This window comes from Bos indicus x Bos taurus, chromosome 25 (genome assembly GCF_003369695.1).
Source record: "Bos indicus x Bos taurus breed Angus x Brahman F1 hybrid chromosome 25, Bos_hybrid_MaternalHap_v2.0, whole genome shotgun sequence".
Taxonomy (NCBI): Eukaryota; Metazoa; Chordata; class Mammalia; order Artiodactyla; family Bovidae; genus Bos; species Bos indicus x Bos taurus.
Genome location: NC_040100.1, coordinates 15,495,770 through 15,515,195, shown reverse-complemented (window position 1 = coordinate 15,515,195; position 19,426 = coordinate 15,495,770). Strand labels below are relative to the sequence as shown.

Genomic DNA, 19,426 nt, shown 5'->3' with positions numbered 1-19,426 from the left:
CCAATGAGTCAACTCTTCGCATGAGGTGGCCAAAGTATTGGAGTTTCAGCTTTAGCATCATTCCTTCCAAAGTAATCCCAGGGCTGATCTCCTTCAGAATGGACTGGTTGGATCTCCTTGCAGTCCAAGGGACTCTCAAGAGTCTATACCGTCCAAGGAATAATACTGGAATGGTTAGTGTTTCTCTTCTCCAGGGATTTCTCAACCCAGGGATCGAACCCAGGTCTCCCAGATTGTGGGCAGATAGTTTACCAACTGAGCGCTCAGTGATTATACAGTGGAGGTGACGAATAGATTCAAGGAATTAGATCCGGTAGACAGACTGCCTGAAGAACTATGGACAGAGGTTTGTAACATTGTACAAGAGGCCGTGACCAAAACCATCCCAAAGGAAAAGAAATGCAAGAAGGCAAAATGCTTCTCTGAGGAGGCTTTACAAATAGCTGAGGAAAGAAAAGAGGTGAAAAGCAAGGAAGAAGAGAAGGAAAGATATACCCAACTGAGTGCCGAGTTCCAGAGAACAGTAAGAAGAGATAAGGAGGCCTTCTCAAATGAACAATGCAAAGAGATCAGAAAACAATAGAATGGGAAAGACTAGAGATCTCTTCAAGAAAACTGGAGAGATCAGGGGAACATTTCATGCAAAGATGGGCACGAGAAAGGACAGAAACAGTAAGGACCTAACAGAAGAAGAAGAGATAAAGACCAGGTGGCTAGAATATACAGACGAACTACAAAAAAGGTCTTAATATCCCGGGTAACCACGACGGTGTGGTCACTAACCTAGAGCCAGACATCCTGGAGCCTGAAGTCCAGTGGGCCTTAGGAAGCATGCCTATGAACAAAGCTAGCAGAGGCGACAGAATTCTAGCTGGAGCTATTTAACATCCTAAAAGATGATGCTGTTAAAGTGCTGTACTCAATATGTCAGCAAATATGGAAAACTCAGCAGTGGCCCCAGGACTGGAAAGGGTCAGTTTTCATTCCCATCCCAAAGAAGGGCAGTGCCAAAGAATTTTCAGATTATAGCTCAATTGCAATCATTTCATGTGCTAGCAAAGTTATGCTCAAAATCCCTCAAGCTAGGCTTCAGCAGTATATGAACTCAGAACTTCCAGATGTATAAGCTGGGTTTAGAAAAGACAGAGGAACCAGAGATCCAATTGCCAACATTAGCTGGATCATAGAGAAAGCAAGGGAATTCCAGAAAAAAACATCTATTTCTGCTTCATTGATTACTGGAAAGCCTTTGACTGTGTGGATCACCGCAAACCATGGAAAATTCTTAGAGATGGGAATACCAGACCAACTTACCTGTTTCCTGAGCAACCTGTATGAGGCTCAATAAGGAACAACTGACTGGTTCAAATTTGGGAAAGGAGCACAATAAGCCTATATACTGTTACTCTGTTTATGTAACTTTATGCAGAGTACATCATGCAAAATGCAGGGTGGATGACCCACAAGCTGGAATCAATGTTTCCAGGAGAACTATCACAAACCTCAGAGAAGCAGATAATACCACCCTACTGGCAGAGAATGAAGAGGAACTAAAGAAACTCTTTGGAGAAGGCAATGGCACCCCACTCCAGTACTCTTGCCTGGAAAATCCCATGGACGAAGGAGCCTGCAAGGCTGCAGTCTGTGGGGTTGCTGAGGGCTGTACATGACTGAAGTGACTTTGCAGCAGCAGCAGCAAAGAGCCTCTTGATGAAGGTGAAAGAGGAGAGCAAAAAAGCTGGCTTAAAACTCAACATTCAAAACACTAAGATCATGGCATCCGTTCCCATCACTTGATGGCAAGTAGAAAGGGAAAAAGTGAGAGCAGTGACAGATTTTATCTTCTTGGGCTCCAAAATCACTGCAGAAGGTGACTGCAGCCATGAAATTAAAAGATGCTTGTTCCTTGGAGGAAAACTATGACAAATCTAGACAACATATTAAAAAGCGTAGACATCGCTTTGTGACTAAAGTCCCTATAGTTAAAGCTATAGTTTTTCCAGTAAGTAAGCCTGTATACATGTAACAGCTGGACTGACCCTTGCTTCACCAAATCAAGTGGAATTCAGATCATTCTAATGGAAGAGAGAGCTTTAGGCAGCTGAGACCTAAGCCCTCAGGGCTTCCTAATTTCCTTGTATGACCAGTTAAGAGTTTAGGGGGCTGCCCTGGGCTTCCCAGATGGTGCTAGTGGTAAAGAACCCGCCTGCCAATGCAGGAGATATAAGAGATGTGGATTCCATCCTTGGGTGGGGAAGATCCCCTGGAGGAGGGCATGGCAACCCACTCCAGTATTCTTGCCTGCAAAATCCTATAGACAGAGGAGCCTGGTGGGCTACAGTCCATAGGGTCACAAAGGGTCTGACACGACTGAAGTGTCTTAGCACCCAGGCACTCTGGGCCTGGGGTGGGTAGAGGTAAGCACATTCCAGGAAGGGAAGGAAGGCAGGAGGCCTAGTAGCAGCTGCTGGAAGAATTACATGAGGATTCAGAGTTTTCCATGGAGCTCTGAAAGAAGAATATTTGGAAGAATTTGGAAGAATACAGCCTTGTGCAAGAGGCCATGGTCTTACAGAGCCTAGATTTTTGGAAGACTAAATCTCAAATGCTCATCGCTAAATGGACAAAAGCCTGAGGCTCCCAGCTCACTCTGGATTAGGTCAAGAATTTTGCATCATAGGTACCTAGCGTGGGGCTTCCCTGGTGGCTCAGACAGTCAAGACCCGGCCTGGGAATCTGGAGACCTGAATTTGATCCCTAGTTTGGGATTATCCCCCGGACGAGGAAACAGCAACCCACTCCAGTAGTTTGACTGGAGAATCCCCACGAGCAGAGGAGCCTGGAGGGCTGTAGTCCATTGGGTCTCAAAGACTTGGACACAACTGAGCAACTAAGCACAGCACAGCACAGCTGCCTATCCTAGGATACACAGGGATGTATACACAGGGATGGACACACAAGAGGTGCTTAATATCCATTTATTTGATGTAGCAGTGTGGTCCTCAACCAAATTTTACAGAAGATTTTTAAGATCATTTCTTTATAACTGTGTGGGGTTTCTTTGCAAAGGTAGTCCAGTCATTTGTCTGGTTCTATATTCAAATGGGTCAAAAAGGGAACTTCCTTGGTGGTTGAGTGGTTAAGGACCTGTCTGCCGATGCAGGGGACATGGGTTCACTCCCTGCCCCGGGAAGATCCCACATGCTGAAGGGCAACTAAGCCTGTGTGACCCAACTGCTGAAGCCCATGAGCCCTAGAGCCTGTGCTCCACAACGAGAGAAGCCACCGCAATGAGAAACCAGAGGACCACGAGGAAGAGTGGTCCAACTCGGGAAAACCCACATGCAGCAACAAAGAGCCAGCACGGTCAGAAAGAAACTCACCACACGGACGATTCAAATGCCTTTAAAAAAGAGAGAAACTTTTGCAATGTTCAAAGCCCCTGCTGCAGGAACGCACTTAAAGCATCCATCCCAGCTCCCAATCAGGAGGGGGCATGCGTGTGTGCTGATTTGCTTCAGTCCATGCTAAATTGTTACAGTAGAGGCCGACTCTGTGACCCTATGGACTGCAGGCCACCAGGCTCCTCTGTCCATGGGATTCTCCAGGCAAAAATACTGGAGTGGATGGCCCTGCCCTCCTCCATGGAATTTTCCCCACCCAGAGATGGAACCTGAGTGCCCTCTATCTCCTGCATTGGCAGGTGGGTTCTTTACCACTAGTGCCATCTGGGAAGCCCCATTAGAAGGGCACAACTCTAAAAAGAAATGTGATCGTATATATGTGATAAATTGGAGAGGTCTGGGAAACGTGTATACTGGCAACACCCACTGACAGTAGAAACTCAGCTAGTGTTGCCATCAGACCCTCCAGGGACACTGGACAATGAGCTCTACTGAAGGGTTCTATGACCATTAGAAGCCACACCCATGGTTGGGTGTGTTACTTCCAGAACTTTCATCAACCAGACCCTGGCAACTTCTGTGGAGCCTTGTTTTCAGTGATTACTAATTGCAGGGGTGACTGTCAACCTCTTACAGGGGCATTTTCTATTCACTTGACCACCATGCTGCTGCTGCTGCTGCTAAGTGGCTTCAGTCGTGTCCGACTCTGTGGGACCCCATAAATGGCAGCCCACCAGGCTCCCCTGTCCCTTGGATTTTCCAGGCAAGAACACTGGAGTGGGTTGCCATTTCCTTATCCACTGCATGAAAGTGAAAAGTGAAAGTGTAGTTGCTCAGTACTGTCCAACTCTTCGAGACCCCATGGACTGCAGCCTACCAGGCTCCTCCATCCATGGGATTTTCCAGGCAAGAGTACTGGAGTGGGTTGCCATGCCCACCATATTTCAGTGTAAATTAATGTCCTCTCTGCTTTTTATAAAAAAAAATATTTATTCATTTGGCTGCTTTGGGTCTTAGTTGTGACATGCAGGCTCTTTCATTGCAATGCACGGGCTTCTCTCTAGCTAAAGCGAATGGGCTGAGGAGTTGGAGCAAGAACTTAGTTGCCCTGTGGCATGTGGGATCTTAGTTCCCCAATCCAGCCACTTCACGTGCATTGGAAGGCCAATTCTTAACTGATGGACCACTGGGGAAGGCCCTCCTCTCTGCTTTCTGAATAGTGTCCCATGTGACCAACAAAAGAGCTGCCCCAGTGCATGTCTTATAGAGGGCGCTTGCCCAGATAATCCTCTACGTGACAGCTGTCCCTTCACTAGGAGCCACAGAAAGCTGTGTCTGTCATTAGGGCTATTTAAAGGCATTGCCAGGGAGTGCTAGTGGTCAAGAATCCGAATACCAATGCAGAGGATGTAAGAGATGTGGATTTGATCCCTGGGTCACGAAGATCCCCTGGAGGAGGACATGGCAACCCATTCCACTGTTCTTGCCTGGAGAATCCCATGGACAGAGGAGTCTGGCGGGCTACAGTCCATAGGGTTGCAAAGACTCGGACATGACTGAACTGACTTAGCACACACTCACAGGCATTCTAGTTCTTTTCCTTCCAGGCAGAAAGTAGAAAGAGGTCCTGACTCTGCCCACTTTGAAATTAGGGGAGGCTATGGATTAGTCAATACTATGTGAACACAACTGTCCTGAGTCACTTCTGGGCAGAAGCTATAGAAGCCAGGCCATGTTTCACCAAGTCCTTCTCCCTTTATTCATCAGTGATTGGATGGTGATTATGGAAGCTCATATCCAGATGGAGCCTCTTCCCCTGGCCTTAATCCCTGGGTAACTAGAATGGGCAGATCTCTCCCCACTGACCAACCCTAGACACACAACATGAGCCCAAATCAGACCTTAGTTGCTGTAAGCCACCCAAACTTGGGTGTTCTTTGTTACTGCAGCATAACTTCACCTGCTCTGACTGATACAGAAGCTATGACCTTCTACACAAATGCAGGAAAGATCTGGATCTTCCGGAAAGAGTACCCACTACTGAAAAGGAACCTCAAGATCAATGGGCTGCTCCCACTCCTGAATTCAGTGAGCTCAGTCCAAGGTTGTGGATAGTTCTGAGAGCTGGCAGGAGCCCTCCATCCCTTTCCAGTAGCTTCCCCCCTGGAGACTGAATGGTGCTCCTCTTTCTGAATGTGGTCTGCAGCCCCAGCCCCTCATATAGGAAACCACTACCACCGAGGGCCATGAACCATCTTTCTGATGGTTCTCAGACAAAATGTGTAAATAAGGTGGACAGAAGACAGAAATTTTTTGTGCAAATGAAAAGGGACTTGTGGATGCTGTAAACCCAGAGTTCACTTATGGCTGAGAAGGTCTGACTGTTGTTTTTATATTTTAATGTCAACGTGGGAAGATTATAGTATTTGCAACTCATATTTTAAGTAGACCTCCTCAGTCGTTTCAGTCGTGTCCAACTCCTTGCGACCATATGGACTGTAGCCTGCCAGGCTCCTCAGTCCTTGGGACTGTCTAGACAGGAATACTGGAGTGGGTTGTCATGCCCTCCTCCAGCAGATCTTCCCCAACCAGGGGTTGAACTCCTGTCTCCTGCATTACAGGCAGATTCTTTACCAATGAGCCACTGGGGAAACCTGTTTTAAGTATATACAAATAATGTCTGCTCATGGTAAAACTGTCAATCTGCAGAGTAGGTTATAAAGTGAAAAGCAAAAGTTCTCCTCTTTCTCTGTATGCAGTCACACTCAGCCATCTCTCTATCCAGCCAGCGAGGAGTGCAGGCACACTATCCAGCCCTGAGGTGCTCTCTAGAGTGTGAGAAATGGCCTTGACCTTCAGTAGGCTTATGTCCGGGTCTCAGTTAATGAGGTGGGGCCAGTAGTGCTTCTGCTAGGACTGAAGCAAGCTGGAGGGGACTGTGTGGATCTAGCGAGTACTTGTCTCATCCCAAAGGGGCAGCCACAGTTCTGCACCAGCTGTTTCTTGTTCAAGGAAACAAAGAATGAAGACTCCGTGTTGCTGGATTCCAAGTGAAAGAAATGTGTGGTTCCTCTGCCAAACTTAACACACAGAGGATGGACATGATCAACTGGCAGATGCTATAGTTGTGAAGGTGGCCTCTGAGGCCTTGGGAATCGTAGCTTTTTAAAAAAAATTATTTTATGATACCAATTATTTTTCTTTATAATTTAATATTCCTTTCTAAACTTTATTCATTTATTGATGTATTATATATTTTTGGCCGTGCTGGGTCTTTATTGCTGCACGCTGGCTTTCTCCAGTTGTGGCGCAGGGTACTCTTTGTTGGGGTGTGCAGGCTTCTTGTTGGCATAGCTTCTTTTGGTAGGGTGCACAGGCCCTAGATCCTGGGCTCGGTAGTTGTGGCGCTCGGGCTTTGTTTCTCTGCATTATATGGGATCTTCTCCGATCAGGGTTCAAACCCGGATCTCTTGCATTAGCAGGCGAATTCTTTACCCCTAGACAGACCCCCAGAGAAGCTCTGAATCCTAGCTTTATCACTCAGTCATTCCCAGTTTCCTCATCTATAAAATGAGATTGTAACAGGATTCTTAGGAGGATCAAATGAGATGCTGAAAGCACATAAGAGACAAGACTTCATAAAGCTTGTATCTAGGGGAAGAGTCAAATGAATCTCATCTGGGAATGACACACATGAAGGGTTTTTGGGACACAAACCTGAAAGATGAAGTTAACTGGGTGCAGCGGTGGGAAGGGTGGAAGGAAAGAGCCTAATCGGTAGAGGGACTAGCTCCAGAAAAATCCCTGGGGAATCATGTAGCCAAACTAAAGCAGTGAGGTGGAAGAGGAAACAATCTTCCGGGAGTCAAGGCTTTCCTAAATACACTGTGAGCTAGTAGGAGCCTGAGGCCAGTCCCTGAAAATTTAGGACTTCACATCTCACCAGCCAGCTTGCGTTCAATTCCCTGCCAGAAAACCACACTCACCAAATCTTCCGCAGGGCCCTCGAACCACAGGGGTCGAAAGTGAATAGTTTTTCAGGCAGAGGAGGAAGATTAAGAAGGCAGCTAAGAAGGTACAGTGGTAGGAAGCAGACCCATTTGCCTTGGCAGCTGAGGTGTCTAGCGCGGAGGGGGAGAAGGCCCGGAGAGGGGGCGGGGGTGCCTCCAAGACTCGTTGGGCAATTGGCAGCGCCAACAACTTCAGATTGAGGAATCTAGGCAGCTTGTTGGCCCTCAGTCAAACGAAGAATGGGCGCCCCCTAGCAGCAGTAATCGGTAGTGGACACGGAAGGATCCAGATGAGGGGCCCGGGCAGAGGGGGTGCGGCTCAAGATAGGGTAGACAGCCGGGCATAGTTTTCTTCTCACAGGAGCTAACTCCTTCCGGCATGATGGACACCTGGGATCCCAAAACAGCTGGGCTGGAAGGGCCCTCGAGAAAGGAACTGCCAACACGTGCCCTGTGTCAGGCCCTGAAGGTGGGCATTTTCGTGAACATTGTCATAACACTCTGCTTCGAGGTAGGTATCGTTATCCCCATTTTTCAGATGAGAAAAATCGAGGTTTGGTGACTTCCCAAGGAGGGGTGGGGATGTTGTATGACTCCAGAGCCTTTTCCCTGGAGCTCTCCCGACTTGGAAGCTACCGATTCTCTGAGGTTTGGGGGAACAAGCATCAGGTGTCAGGCGCCGAAGCTTTCCAAGGGACAACAGCGTGACAGTACTCTCGGCAAGAACCACGCCTCCCTTGTCGCCACACACTGATTACTGTTGCTTTCCTTTAAGAGCCTTCCCCTGAAAGATGAAGTCCTCGCCACACGGGGAGGCAGACATTATAGATTCCTGGATCTCTCGGACGTCTTTTCTCCCTCACCCTCATTGATCCCCACTTGCGACAGAAATTCTTCCCCTCCACTAGCGAGTGAAGGCACGAGACTACATTTCCCTGGAGGTCGTCAGAAGCGGGTGGCGAGGAGAGAAGGAAACAGACTCTCCGTTTCTGTCTGCTCTCAATTTGGACTGTTGGCGGTGATGCACATTTCAACAGCCCATGTCCTTTCTCTGTTGAGCAAAGGAAGGGACTACGTCGCCCAGCAGGCACTGGCGCGGAGGATGTGCTAGGCTGCCATCTTTATTGTAGTCCTTTCCCCTGTTTCCACAAGGAGTAGCCTTAGCGAATGAACTACAAGTTCCAGGTCACCGTTGCCCCTTTCCTCCAGTGGCCATCTTTGCTGGTAGACCCCGCCCCTTTCCCCCTTCCATTGTCTGGTCAAGATAATAAAAGGGAGCCGGGAAGACTGCAACTCCCGTCAAGCTTTGCGCCAACAGGAGAGTAATTTCGATATTACTGGCGAGCGAGGTGACGAGGTGGTATAGTGAGGCAACCGCGAGAAGCTAGGTTGCCTGCCATTTTTATGGTAGTCTCCTTATCCTCTTGATCCTATCATTCTTAAAGAACTCTAGAACGCTTAGTTCAGTTCAGTCGCTCAGTCGTGTCCGACTCTGCGACCCCATGAATCGCAGCACGCCAGGCCTCCCTGTCCATCACCAACTCCCGGAGTTCACTCAGACTCACGTCCATCGAGTCAATGATGCCATCCAGCCATCCCATCCTCTGTCGTCCCCTTCTCCTCCTGCCCCTAATCCCTCCCAGCATCAGAGTCTTTTCCAATGAGTCAACTCTTCGCATGAGGTGGCCAAAGTATTGGAGTTTCATCTTCAGCATTATTCCTTGCAAAGAACCCCATCGCACTTTGGAAGATGGACTACTAGTCAGGTGTCCGTCCTTCTTCCGCCATCTTGTTTGTAGTCAACGTTCCCACGCCTCTACGCTCTGCAACCTGGAGCCTTGGGGCAACCGGACTATGAATCCCGGCATCCGCCACTCCCGGCTTTTCACGTCCTCCGCCTACTTGTTTGTAGTTCCCACGGACCCCAGCATCCCTTTGATCCCAGCGCCCAGCGCCCGCAGGACTACTACTTCCATCGTGCCCTGCGCATGTTAGTCCTGGAAAGAGGAGGAGGCGGGGGAAGGAGAGGGTAGGGGGCGCGGTTCCTCTGAGAGAAGGAGAGAGTAAAGAGGAGGAGGAGGAGGGGAGGAGGCGGGAGGGAAGGGGAGGGGGAGCAGGGAGGGGAGGGGAGGGGAGTGGCAAGGAGGAGAGGGTAGAGGGAAGAGAGGTGGAGGAGCTCAGGAGGGATGGGAGAGGCGGCCAGGGCCCGGGGCCGAAGCAGCGCGGGGCCGGGGACCAGGGTGGCTGAGGCAGGCCCATTTTCCCCTCACCCTTTTCCTGTCCCCTTCCAACCTTTCCTTCCACCCTCCAGCTTGAGGAAGGGAATTTTATTCAAATTTTATTTAAATCTCTATCTCCCGAGAGTCGCTTGCTGGGAGGAGGGGGAGAGGACGGGGGCGCGCGCAGGCTAGGTGCGGGAAGGGAGCGAGGCCCAGCAGCTCCCTTCACCCCTTCTGCTCGCCCCGTAGCAGTAGCGCAGGGGCTGGTTCAGGTGAGGGGAGCAGGTTACAGAAATCCCCGACCCTCCCCGGGAACCGGCGGAGGGCGGGGCTTGAGCCCCTGAAACAGTGCGGGGGTCCCAGGTCTACCCTGGGCATCGGGAAGGGGCAAGTTAAAGCGCCAGGGGCGCTGGGCAGAGGCGAGGAGGGGCAGGGTGGAAGGAGGTGAGCAGACACCCGAACTGAGTGGGGCCCAGGCAAAAGCTGTGCACCCTGCGCCCGAGGAGCCCCCGTTGGCCTGTGGGACTGAGGGACTGAGCCCCCCAGAGCAGGACCTCCCCCTGCAAGGGCCGCGCCGCAGCCCATGGGAGGGCCTCGCCCCCGGCGCCCCCCATCTCCACTCGCCGCCGTCCCGGCCTCCGCCGGAGGGAGGGGCCGAGCGCCTTCGGGGGGCCGTGGACCCCGGCGTTCTGAGCGTTCCGCGCCGGCGCCGCCCGCCCCCCCCCCCCCCCCCCCCCCCGCGCCGCCGATGGCCGCCGACCCGCCGGGAGTTGCTGAGAAGGGAGAGATGGCTCCCTGGACACGTGTGAGGTGGGTTCATGCAGCTCCTCCTCACCCCTAGACCTGGGCAGCTCCCAGTCCCATTCATCCTCAGCCCGGCCTCTCTACCTTGCCCGCCCCCAGCCTCACACTCTCTTTGCTCCAAACTCCTCATCTCCAGCCCTCTTTCCTGTTAGCCCTCAACCCTGGGAACTGGTCTTCCTTCCTAGACCTAACTTCCCCTTGCAGACCCCCATCCCCGCCTGCAGTTGCAGCCCTCCAAGGCCCCTCCCCTGGAGCGCTGGAGGGCTCCTTTCCCCGCTGTGGATGGGTTTGGAAAGGGGGAAGCTGGGGTAAGACTCTGGATATGAAGAGAACCTCCCGGCCTGCTGAATCTGTGTGGGATCTTGGAGGATCTGGTTTGCCTGGGAAGAGAAGCCCAAGGGATTCCAGACAATTAGGGATGGAAAGCAGCTTGGAAAACTGGGAGGCGGGGGGCAGTGCACACGAGCCCATCTTGAGTTCTATGGAGATGTCAGGCTGGATTCTAGATTCCCAGGGAATCTGGGAGATTGCCCTGGTTGACCTGAGAGACCCATAAGGAGGCTGTGTTGGAGCAGAGGGAGCTCTGTGGGGAACAGAGTTGAAATTTGGGGCCATGGAGGGCTTCTGAAGCAGCATCTGAAAGAAGGTCTGTGAGTGCTGGGAAGTTGGGCAGCCCGGTGGATCTTTAGGGGTTAGATTGGGTGAGTAGGTTCCCATGAAGGTGAGGAGGAAATCTAGGCTTTAGAGGAGAGGAGTTGGGTGTTAGTAGCTTTTGAGAGAAAAGAGAGAGGTCTGGAGTTGGCAATCAGGAATCTGTGGGGATCTGGGAGGTGAATTTGGGGTGTTTCAGCTTGGGGAGAGCTGGGGATGGAGCACATTTGGAGAACAGGGGAAGAGTTGGGACCTGTCTCAGGTGACTCCACAGACAAGGAGCCCCTGGTTTTCCAGGGAGCTTCGCTGTGGGGATGTTGGTGGAAAGGTCCTTGTCCCTCTCGGTGTCCCTTCATCCTCCCTGAGTCAGGCGCGGGAGTCTGGAAGAAGTGTTAGAGTAGGAGTGAGGTCAGGAAGCTAGTTCTCAGGGCTCCCGGAGGAGCCAGGTGAGCTGCTTCAGGAAGAGGGTGACCTTGCCTAGAGGGAGGGGTGTTCCCCTGGCCACCCGCAGGAGGGGCACCTCCTTGTTCCTTGTCTCCCTGGGTAGGAAGGCAAGCTCTGGCTGCCTAGGAGTCGGGGAAAAGCTGCCAGGAGTCTCGCCGGCCAGGGTTCCGGTGGGCACCCCTGACCTAGCCACCCTCCACCCACAGCCCTCGGCGTTGCTGACGCCCCCAGTGTCGTCGAGAAGCAGGGGGCTGGGGGCCGGGGGCCGGGGGCCGGTGCCTGGTGCCCGGTGCCGGCGGACCCCGAACCCACTGCCACCGCTGCTGAGCCTCTCTGCGAACTGAGTGCGGGGACTGCTACTTCTGCCGAGACATGAATTCTGGGGGGCCCGGGCTCTTGAAGCAGTAGTGCCCCCTTCGGCAGTGCACTGCCTTGAATTCTGCCCCCGCTGCAGGGGGGCATCCTTCCCCACCTGACCTTAGCACCTATCTGGGTGCTGAGGGTGACTCCATCGAGGATCATGTAAAGTTGCCATAGATTCGCTCATGCGTTCACTGGCTGGTTCACATATCCACCAGACCCATTTCTGCCCTCAGCTTCAAGCTGGGGCCAATGTTAGGGTCCACAGAAGAATCCCTCCCACACCCTACCTTCAGGCCTTTCCCAACTTTCAAAGGCTAAGACCCACAGAAAGCTCCGTCCCCCTTGGACTCCCTCCCCAGAACCAAGAATGGGTCTTTGCCTTCTTTGGCCTCCTTTCCACCTGTGAGAGTGGTCTCGGATTTGAAGATGGTCTTACCCACTGTGTGACCTTGAGCAAATCACTGTAAACCTCAAGGTACCTTCTTCGTGAAATGTTTCCTTTGTTGAGTTGTAAAGGTCAAACAGCATGGATAAGAAGGTACCTGCTGCCAGGCGCAGCACACAGTAGGTATCCAAGAACCATGGGGTTGTGCCGGCCTTCCTCATCCTTAGTGCTCCCCAGGGCTCCCAAGAGTGGGCCTTTCCCAGTAGCCTTGGGACCAGCTCGCAGTCCCCTCCCGGCCGTCTCCATCTCTCCCTATCTCTGTCAGCGTCTCTCTGTCCTCCGACTGTTTCCGTCTTTCTGTTTCCTTTGGGCACTTCTCCGTCTCGTTTTCTCTCTGGGTCCTTCTTGTCTCCCTCTATGACCTCCCGTATCTGACATGTCCTTGCTTCCCCCGCGTTTTTCCACCGCTTGCGTCTGCCTCTCTGAGCATCTCTTTGTCTTCCCATCCCCTTTTCCTCTTGGCCCACTGTAGCCTGTGCATATCTCCACCTCATCTCAAGGAAGAGCCACCTGTCACTCTGTTTGCCTCTGTCCTTCTCTCTGTTGTGTCCTGGCCAGGAACATGCCTGTTGGCCCTGTGGTGGAAGGGCTACTCCAGACAAATTTCAGCCACCTTCGCCCAGGGTCACTCCACCTGCTGCTCTCCCCGTCCCCCATCCCACCCCTTGTGGCCCTGCCCCCTCTCCCTGTGATGTCCTCCACCCCTTCCCCTCCCTCTGCCCTAATCCACACCTTGCCTTCTCCTCAAGTCAGGTTTATGGAGACAAAAAAAAAAACAAAAAAAAACCTCACCCCTTTGAAGAGTTTTATTTACGAGAATAAATTAATTTTTTGTAAATAAAATGTTGAACAAGAACATTGAATTTCCCAGTATATACAGTCGTTGAAAATAGGGAAACACATTTAAGGAGAAAAAGATCCTGGGGTATGACCTGGTCCCCCCAGCCATCAGCAAAAGCCACACTATATATAGGAGCTTCAGGAGAGCCCCAGGCCAGGGATGCCATCTGTCATCCCGAAGTGGATATGTCCTGAGCAAGAAACAGATGTGACTCGGGTCCTTAGCTTTTCAAGACTCACACATCCATTGAATAGGAGTAAGCACTGTAAGATGGGAAGTTGGAGCAGTGGACACAGTCAGAGAGGTAGTCTAGAGCAGGAAGTGACCTCCAGAAAAAAGGGAGGCCTGGTTGCTCAGAAAGTCCATATCTTCATACAGGAAGTGAGGTCGATAGAGACAAGAAGGCAGTCCCTGGACCTCCCCTAAATGACAGGAAGGGGACCAACTGTACTCCCTCTGTAGAGTGGGAAGTGAAAGTGAAAAGCGTTCATCATTCAGTCACATCCGACTCTTTGTGACCCCATGGACTGTAAGTGAAGCCTCTTCAAAAAGGTGTTATTTCTTTCCACCCAGGAAGTGAGCCACCAGTACCACTGGAATGGGATTTCATGAGATGCTGTCCATGGAGTCCCACCCAGATCTGGAAGGGAGGCCACAGGACCTGGGCAGGGAGGCCCAGGCATAAGGACTAGAGGCCTGGTCCCCAGGAAATGTTCCGAGATACGTGGTACACAAGCCCTGCTAGACAACATGTGTCTCCTTTCTAGCCAAGAAGCAATGCAGAAAAGAATCCCTGGTGAGAAAAACAAAACAGGAAAGAATCAGCTGTGAAAGGGAAAGGGTTGCAGCCCTAACAGGAAGTCCCACCTCCTCTATTGAGAGTATTTAGCCTTGAGCTCACCCAAGAAAGTCACAGCTCGGTCTGTCCAAAAGCTGTAGTCCCGGATTATTACATACCCTCGACACTTCTTGCGGTAGGCCGAGTCCCCTAAGGGGACAGGACCGAGGGGGGTGTTTGCTGCGGGGCTGGGCAGGCCCAGAGAAGTCATGATGGCAGCCAAGTTGCCCGCTAGGCCTTTGGCCTTGAGTCTTGCTTCCCAAAGCTGATCCTCCACGATGGAATCGCCATGGTGGAGGATATGCTGGTCAACCATCGCAATCCGGAAGTGCTGGCTGAAGGACCAGAAGGCCTCCTGGGTGAGGCTCAGACGTACTCCATCTTCCAGGCCATGCCAGATCTCGAAGGGCATGTCGGTTGAAGGCAGGGTTTCGAGCGAGAGTGTGGGGGATGAGAAGCGGGGATTACTAAAGGGACGGCCTTGGTCTTGGAGCTGCGCAAGAGACAGAGACAGATGAGAGTGAGGGGACCCAAACGCTGCCCTAGGGTGCCCCTGAATTCACATCTGCCTTCCACGAGACTGGCCTCTTCCTAGGGGGAGTTGCCATTCCCTGCCTCAGGGAGTTGATGAAATGTTCTAGCACAAGAGCCCCAGTTCTCTTAGGCTTCAACTCAGCCTCCTCCACATACAACATGTGCAACTTTGAATCACAGCTTCAGTAATTCCCACATGGCGCTGTAATGGTGAAGATGATAAGATGTAATAGACATAAAGCGCTTAACACTTGGCATATGACTAGGGTGTTAATATCATTCACTAGTGACATCTTTGTATTAATATCATGAACACTATGATGATGTTACTTATTACCGTATTTGCAAGCTAAATATATTATTGACAATATGGTTAAAGCTGTATTTCCTTTTTATTCACATTCTTCAGGGCTTAATATTTGTTCACTTGTAAATAATCATTAATATGCAATTATTAATATTGGATTAAATTATAATATTATTCAGTTAATGCCTTCTCCATTAAATTTCTCACCTCCACAAACCTAGACCCACAGAATTTTAGTGCACACTGATAAATTCTGTACTTGATAGATCACCTAGTCCTACATCCCCATTTTACAAATGGGGAAACTCAGGGTCCTCAAAGCTACCCAGAGGTTAGTGGCAGATATGAGACTAGAAAATAGAGGCAGGAACTTCCCTGGTGGTTCAGTGGTTAAGAATCTGCCTGCCAAAGCAGGGGACGTGCTTTGATCCCTGCTCCAGAAAGATCCCCCATGCCCTGGGGCCACTAAGCCTGGGGACCACAACTCCTGAGCCCTGACTCCTAGAGCCCGTGCTTCATGACAGTAGAAGCCACCACAATGAGAAGCCCAAGCACCGCAAAGCAGAGGAGCCCCTGCTCCCAAAATTACAGAAAGCCTGTGACAGTCCCAAAGACCCAGCACAGCCCCAGAGAAAGAAACTAGGTTTTACAGAAGAAAACAAGAAACTAGGTTCGGTAACTTCACATGGACCTAGAATATAGTACAGTGGAAGAGTCACAAATTCCAGGGCTTGCAGGGGCCAGGTGGATCCCGTCACCTGGAGAAGAAGCAGATGGGGTGCGGCTGGGGCACAGTGACTGGAGGCCAACAGGACCCCTGTGCCTGTTTTTGACAGGTTTTCAGGTTCAAAATTTGAACAAGCATCACACGGCCTAAACAAAACATCTGTGGGTAAGACCCAGCCAGCAGGCTGCTGCTTTGAACTTCCAGACAGTTTTGTGACCTCAGGTAAATTATTCACCCTCTAGAGCTCAGATTCTGGCCTTTCCCTCATGGTCCAGTGGTTAAGACTCTGCCCTGCAATGCAGGGGGTGTGGGTTCAATCCCTGGTTGAAGAGCTAAGATCTCACATGCCTCCCAGCCAAAAAAATCAAAGGATAAAACAGAAGCAGTATGGTAACAAACTCAGTAAGGACTTTACAAATGGTCCACATCAAAAAATCAGAAAGAGGCCTTCCCTGGTGGCTCAGTGGATAAGAATCCTCCTACACAACGCAGGAGACACGGGTTCCTGATCCAGGAAGATGCCACATGTCCTAGATCAATTAAGCCCGTGCGCCACAACTACTGAGCCTGTGCTCTAGAGCCAGGGAGTGGCAACTACTGAGCCCACATGCCCGAAGTACTGAAGCTTTGCAAGCCCTAGAGCCTGTGCTCAGCAACGAAGGAAGCCGCCGCAATGAGAAGCCTGCACACCACAACTAGAGAGGAGCCGCCACCCGGGAAAACTAGAGAAGCGTTCAGTGCTGAGTCATTCCGTTCGTGTCTGACTCTTTTCGACCCCATGAACCATGGCCCGCCAGGCTCCTCTGTCCATGGGATTCTCCAGGCAAGAATATTGGAGTGGGTTGCCATTTCCTTTTTTTTTTTTTTTAACATCTTCAGGATGTTTTATTTTTCATTTTTGATTTTAACTACATTTTATTTTCAACCAGGTCAAAGGACAATTTAGAAAATTTCCTATCCTAAACACATAGCAAAGGAAGACTAGAAAGGTTCCTGATGCCATTGTTTTGAAGTTAGCCTATCAGTCACTGTGACTGAAACATAACCCTGATGGCTTGCACAAGCGTAATAAAATGGTTCCCACTACAGGATGTAATAGAGTCTCAGTTCAGTTCAGTTCAGTCACTCGGTTGTGTACAAGTGAGTGAAGTCGCTCAGTCCTGTCCGACTCTTTGCGACCCCATGGACTGTAGCGTAACAGGCTCTTCTGTCCATGGGATTTTCCAGGCAAGAGTACTGGAATAGGTTGGCATTTCCTTCTCCAAAACTAGAGGTGAGCCGAACTAACAAAGATCCAGCACAGCCAAAAATAAATACAATTATAAAAATATAAAAAAGTTTTTTTTTTTTTTTAGATCAGGTAGATATATATATATAAATATATAGATATATGTGTGTGTGTCTCAAAAATATAGCAGTGTCAAAACATGTGAGCTAAAATGACTGTTGTTTTTTTTTTTTAATTCTTTCTTTTTCTTTCTAAATTTTTAAAAGAAAATCCATCTTGAACCCTCCTCCCTCCTCCCTCCCCATACCATCCCTCTGGGTGTCCCAGTGCACCAGTCCCAAGCATCCAGCATCGTGCATTGAACCTGGACTGGCATCTCGTTTCATACATGACATTTCACATGTTTCAATGCCATTCTCCCAAATCTTGCCACCCTCTCCCTCTCCCACAGAGTCCATAAGCCTGTTCTATACATCAGTGTCTCTTTTGCTGTCTCGTATACAGGGTTATCATTACCATCTTTCTAAATTCCATATATATGCGTTAGTATACTGTATTGGTGTTTGTCCTTCTGGCTTACTTCACTCTGTATAATAGGCTCCAGTTTCATCCAACTCATTAGAACTGATTCAAATGTATTCTTTTTAATGGCTGAGTAATACTCCATAAAAAAGTTTTTAAAAATCTAAAAAAGCCCTCTCAGTTCTCTTATCTGTAAAAATGGGTCATAATTCTGCCTCTTAGAGCTATCTGAGGAGCCAGTAAGATAATGAGGCTGAATCTCCCAGCATGGTGTAGGCTCACGAACACAAGGGCAGAAGTGGTCATGGACAGACTCATGAGCCTGTAAAAGACTTCCCCTAGGGGCTTCTGACAGTCCTGAGAGGTCAGCCAAGGCACGACAAACATCCCATTTGGCAGATGAGGAAGCTAAGACAGAGAGTGAAGGAATGACCTGCCCAAGGTCACCCAGCCATGAGTGACATCATTCCTGTGGGCGTGTCTCTAGCTGGCAGAGCCCCTGTACCCCAGGACCCATGGAGGAACCTCCTTCCAGCCTTGTTCTGCCTCCCTTCCCCAGGGCTGGGCCAGGAGGGTGACAGCTGCCTCCCCTCACCCCTGCTCATGCCCCGTCACTCACGTAAGTCTGCAGCAGGGTGGAAGTGTGCCTCTGCATGTCGAGCGCCAGGTTATAGGCTTGATTGACAGACTCAGCTGTGGACATGGGGGCTCCCAAACTGAGAGGGGGCAGCAGCAGGGCCAGCAGGCAGAAGGGGGCTGGCAGGGAGAAATCAGAGGTCAGCACCAAGTCCCTGACCTCCCCTGCTGATTCACTCATTCATCATAACAGCCCCTCATATGGATACAGCCCTTGAGCCTTACAGTGGTCATGTGTGTGCCACTCAGGGCAGAATCACCCTGTAAGCAGATTATTTCTAGCCCAGAATATTCCCCTGGGACTTCTCCGATGATCCAGTGACTAAAGACTCTGAGCTCCCAAGCAGGAGGCCCCGGGTTCAATCCCTGGTCAGGGAACTAATCCCACAGGCCACAATTGAGCATTTGCATGCTGCCATGACTAAGAACCAGCACAACCAAAGAAGATAAATGTTTATTTTTTCTTTCTAAATGCAATTTTATATAAATAACTGTTAAAAAGAAAGAAAAAATTCCCCTGACCTCCAGACCCAAGTATTCAACTTCCCACTTGACATTTTCCCTGGGGGTTAATGAGCATCTCAAATCAAAATAAACACTGCTCAGCTCTAGCTGCCCTATTCTCCTTCCCTGGTCCTCCCCATCTCAGAAAAGTGCATGTCCATTCTTGCAAGTGCTCCCGTCAAAGTCACGGGATCCTCCTGGATTCCTTATTCTCTCCTTCTTCCTATGTTCAACACACACTAAATCCTGTGGCTCTGTCCTGAAAAGGTGGCCACAAGGTCTGTGTGTTTTTGTGTTTGTTTCTGGTCATACTGTGAAGCTTGCAGGATCTCAGCTCCCTGACCAGGGATTGAACCTGGGCAGTGAAAACCCAGAATCCTAAGCACCAGACCACCAGGGAACTCCCTGGGTCTGTGTTTCTGCATCCGAGCACTCGTGACAAGTTACCTAGACTCTGAAAGCTCACTGAGCTATATACTTAGGACTTGTGCTCATCACCCAGTTCCTATCTGATATTTTCAATACAAAATTTTAAAGCATGGATTTCCCTGCTGGATCAGCGGTAAAGTGTCCACCTGCCAATGCAGAAGACACATGCTTGATCCCTGGTCTGGGAAGATCCCACACACACCATGGAGCAACCGTTAAGCCCTTCACAATACTGAGCCTGTGCCCTAGAAACCGGGAGCCACAAGTACTGAAGCCTGTGTGCCTGGAGCCTGCAACAGGAGCAACCACTGCAATGAGAAGTCCATGCATCTCAGCTCAACAGTATCCCCCACTCACTGCAACTAGAGAAAGCTTGAGCACAGCAACAAAGACCCAGCACAGCCATAAAGAAGTAAAAGATGTATCTAGAAGCTATTTCTCTCCCCGCTGCTGTCTCTGCCTCCAACCTGTGCCCCCTGGAAGCTCTTCAAGTCCAGCTAGATCCCTCCTTTGTCCAAAC

At 50.4% G+C, this 19,426-nt stretch overlaps 2 protein-coding genes across 7 annotated transcripts in view; one reads left to right on the top strand and one right to left on the bottom strand.

Moving 5' to 3' along the window:
* The window catches only part of LOC113883251, a 33,637-nt gene extending 24,908 nt beyond the window's left edge, over window positions 1-8,729 (top strand). For 2 of the 6 annotated variants that reach the window (XR_003508598.1, XR_003508600.1), the window contains exon 2: window positions 7,762-7,979. Coding sequence is in view for 2 of the 6 variants with exons in the window: in XM_027526818.1 (XP_027382619.1) it covers window positions 7,776-7,925; window positions 8,190-8,525 (486 nt within the window). In the remaining 4 variants the exon portion in view is untranslated. Of the gene's footprint in view, window positions 1-7,761; window positions 7,980-8,189 lie in introns of those variants that run through there. The other 4 variants (XR_003508595.1, XR_003508601.1, XM_027526819.1 and 1 more) reach the window with 3 other exon arrangements.
* A 2,783-nt stretch (window positions 8,730-11,512) lies between these two features.
* On the bottom strand, window positions 11,513-19,119 carry LOC113883375 (cardiotrophin-2-like). The gene is made up of 3 exons (XM_027527050.1): window positions 17,957-19,119; window positions 14,139-14,512; window positions 11,513-11,894 (listed from the first exon to the last, which is right to left on the bottom strand). The coding sequence occupies exons 1-3, from the start codon at window positions 18,152-18,154 to the stop codon at window positions 11,513-11,515; spliced, it is 954 nt and encodes a 317-aa protein (XP_027382851.1). The 5' UTR covers window positions 18,155-19,119.
* Window positions 19,120-19,426: the final 307 nt, after the last annotated feature.

Coding starts and splice junctions, on each gene's coding strand:
- LOC113883375 (XM_027527050.1), bottom strand. CDS start 18,154: ATGAGTGAATCAGCAGGGGAGGTCAGGGACTTGGTGCTGACCTCTGAT. Junction 14,513..17,956: donor CCACCCTGCTGCAGACTTAC/GTGAGTGACGGG, acceptor TCTCTTGCGCAG/CTCCAAGACCAAGGCCGTCC. Junction 11,895..14,138: donor TACCGCAAGAAGTGTCGAGG/GTATGTAATAAT, acceptor ATGTCTCGGCAG/AAGTAGCAGTCCCCGCACTC.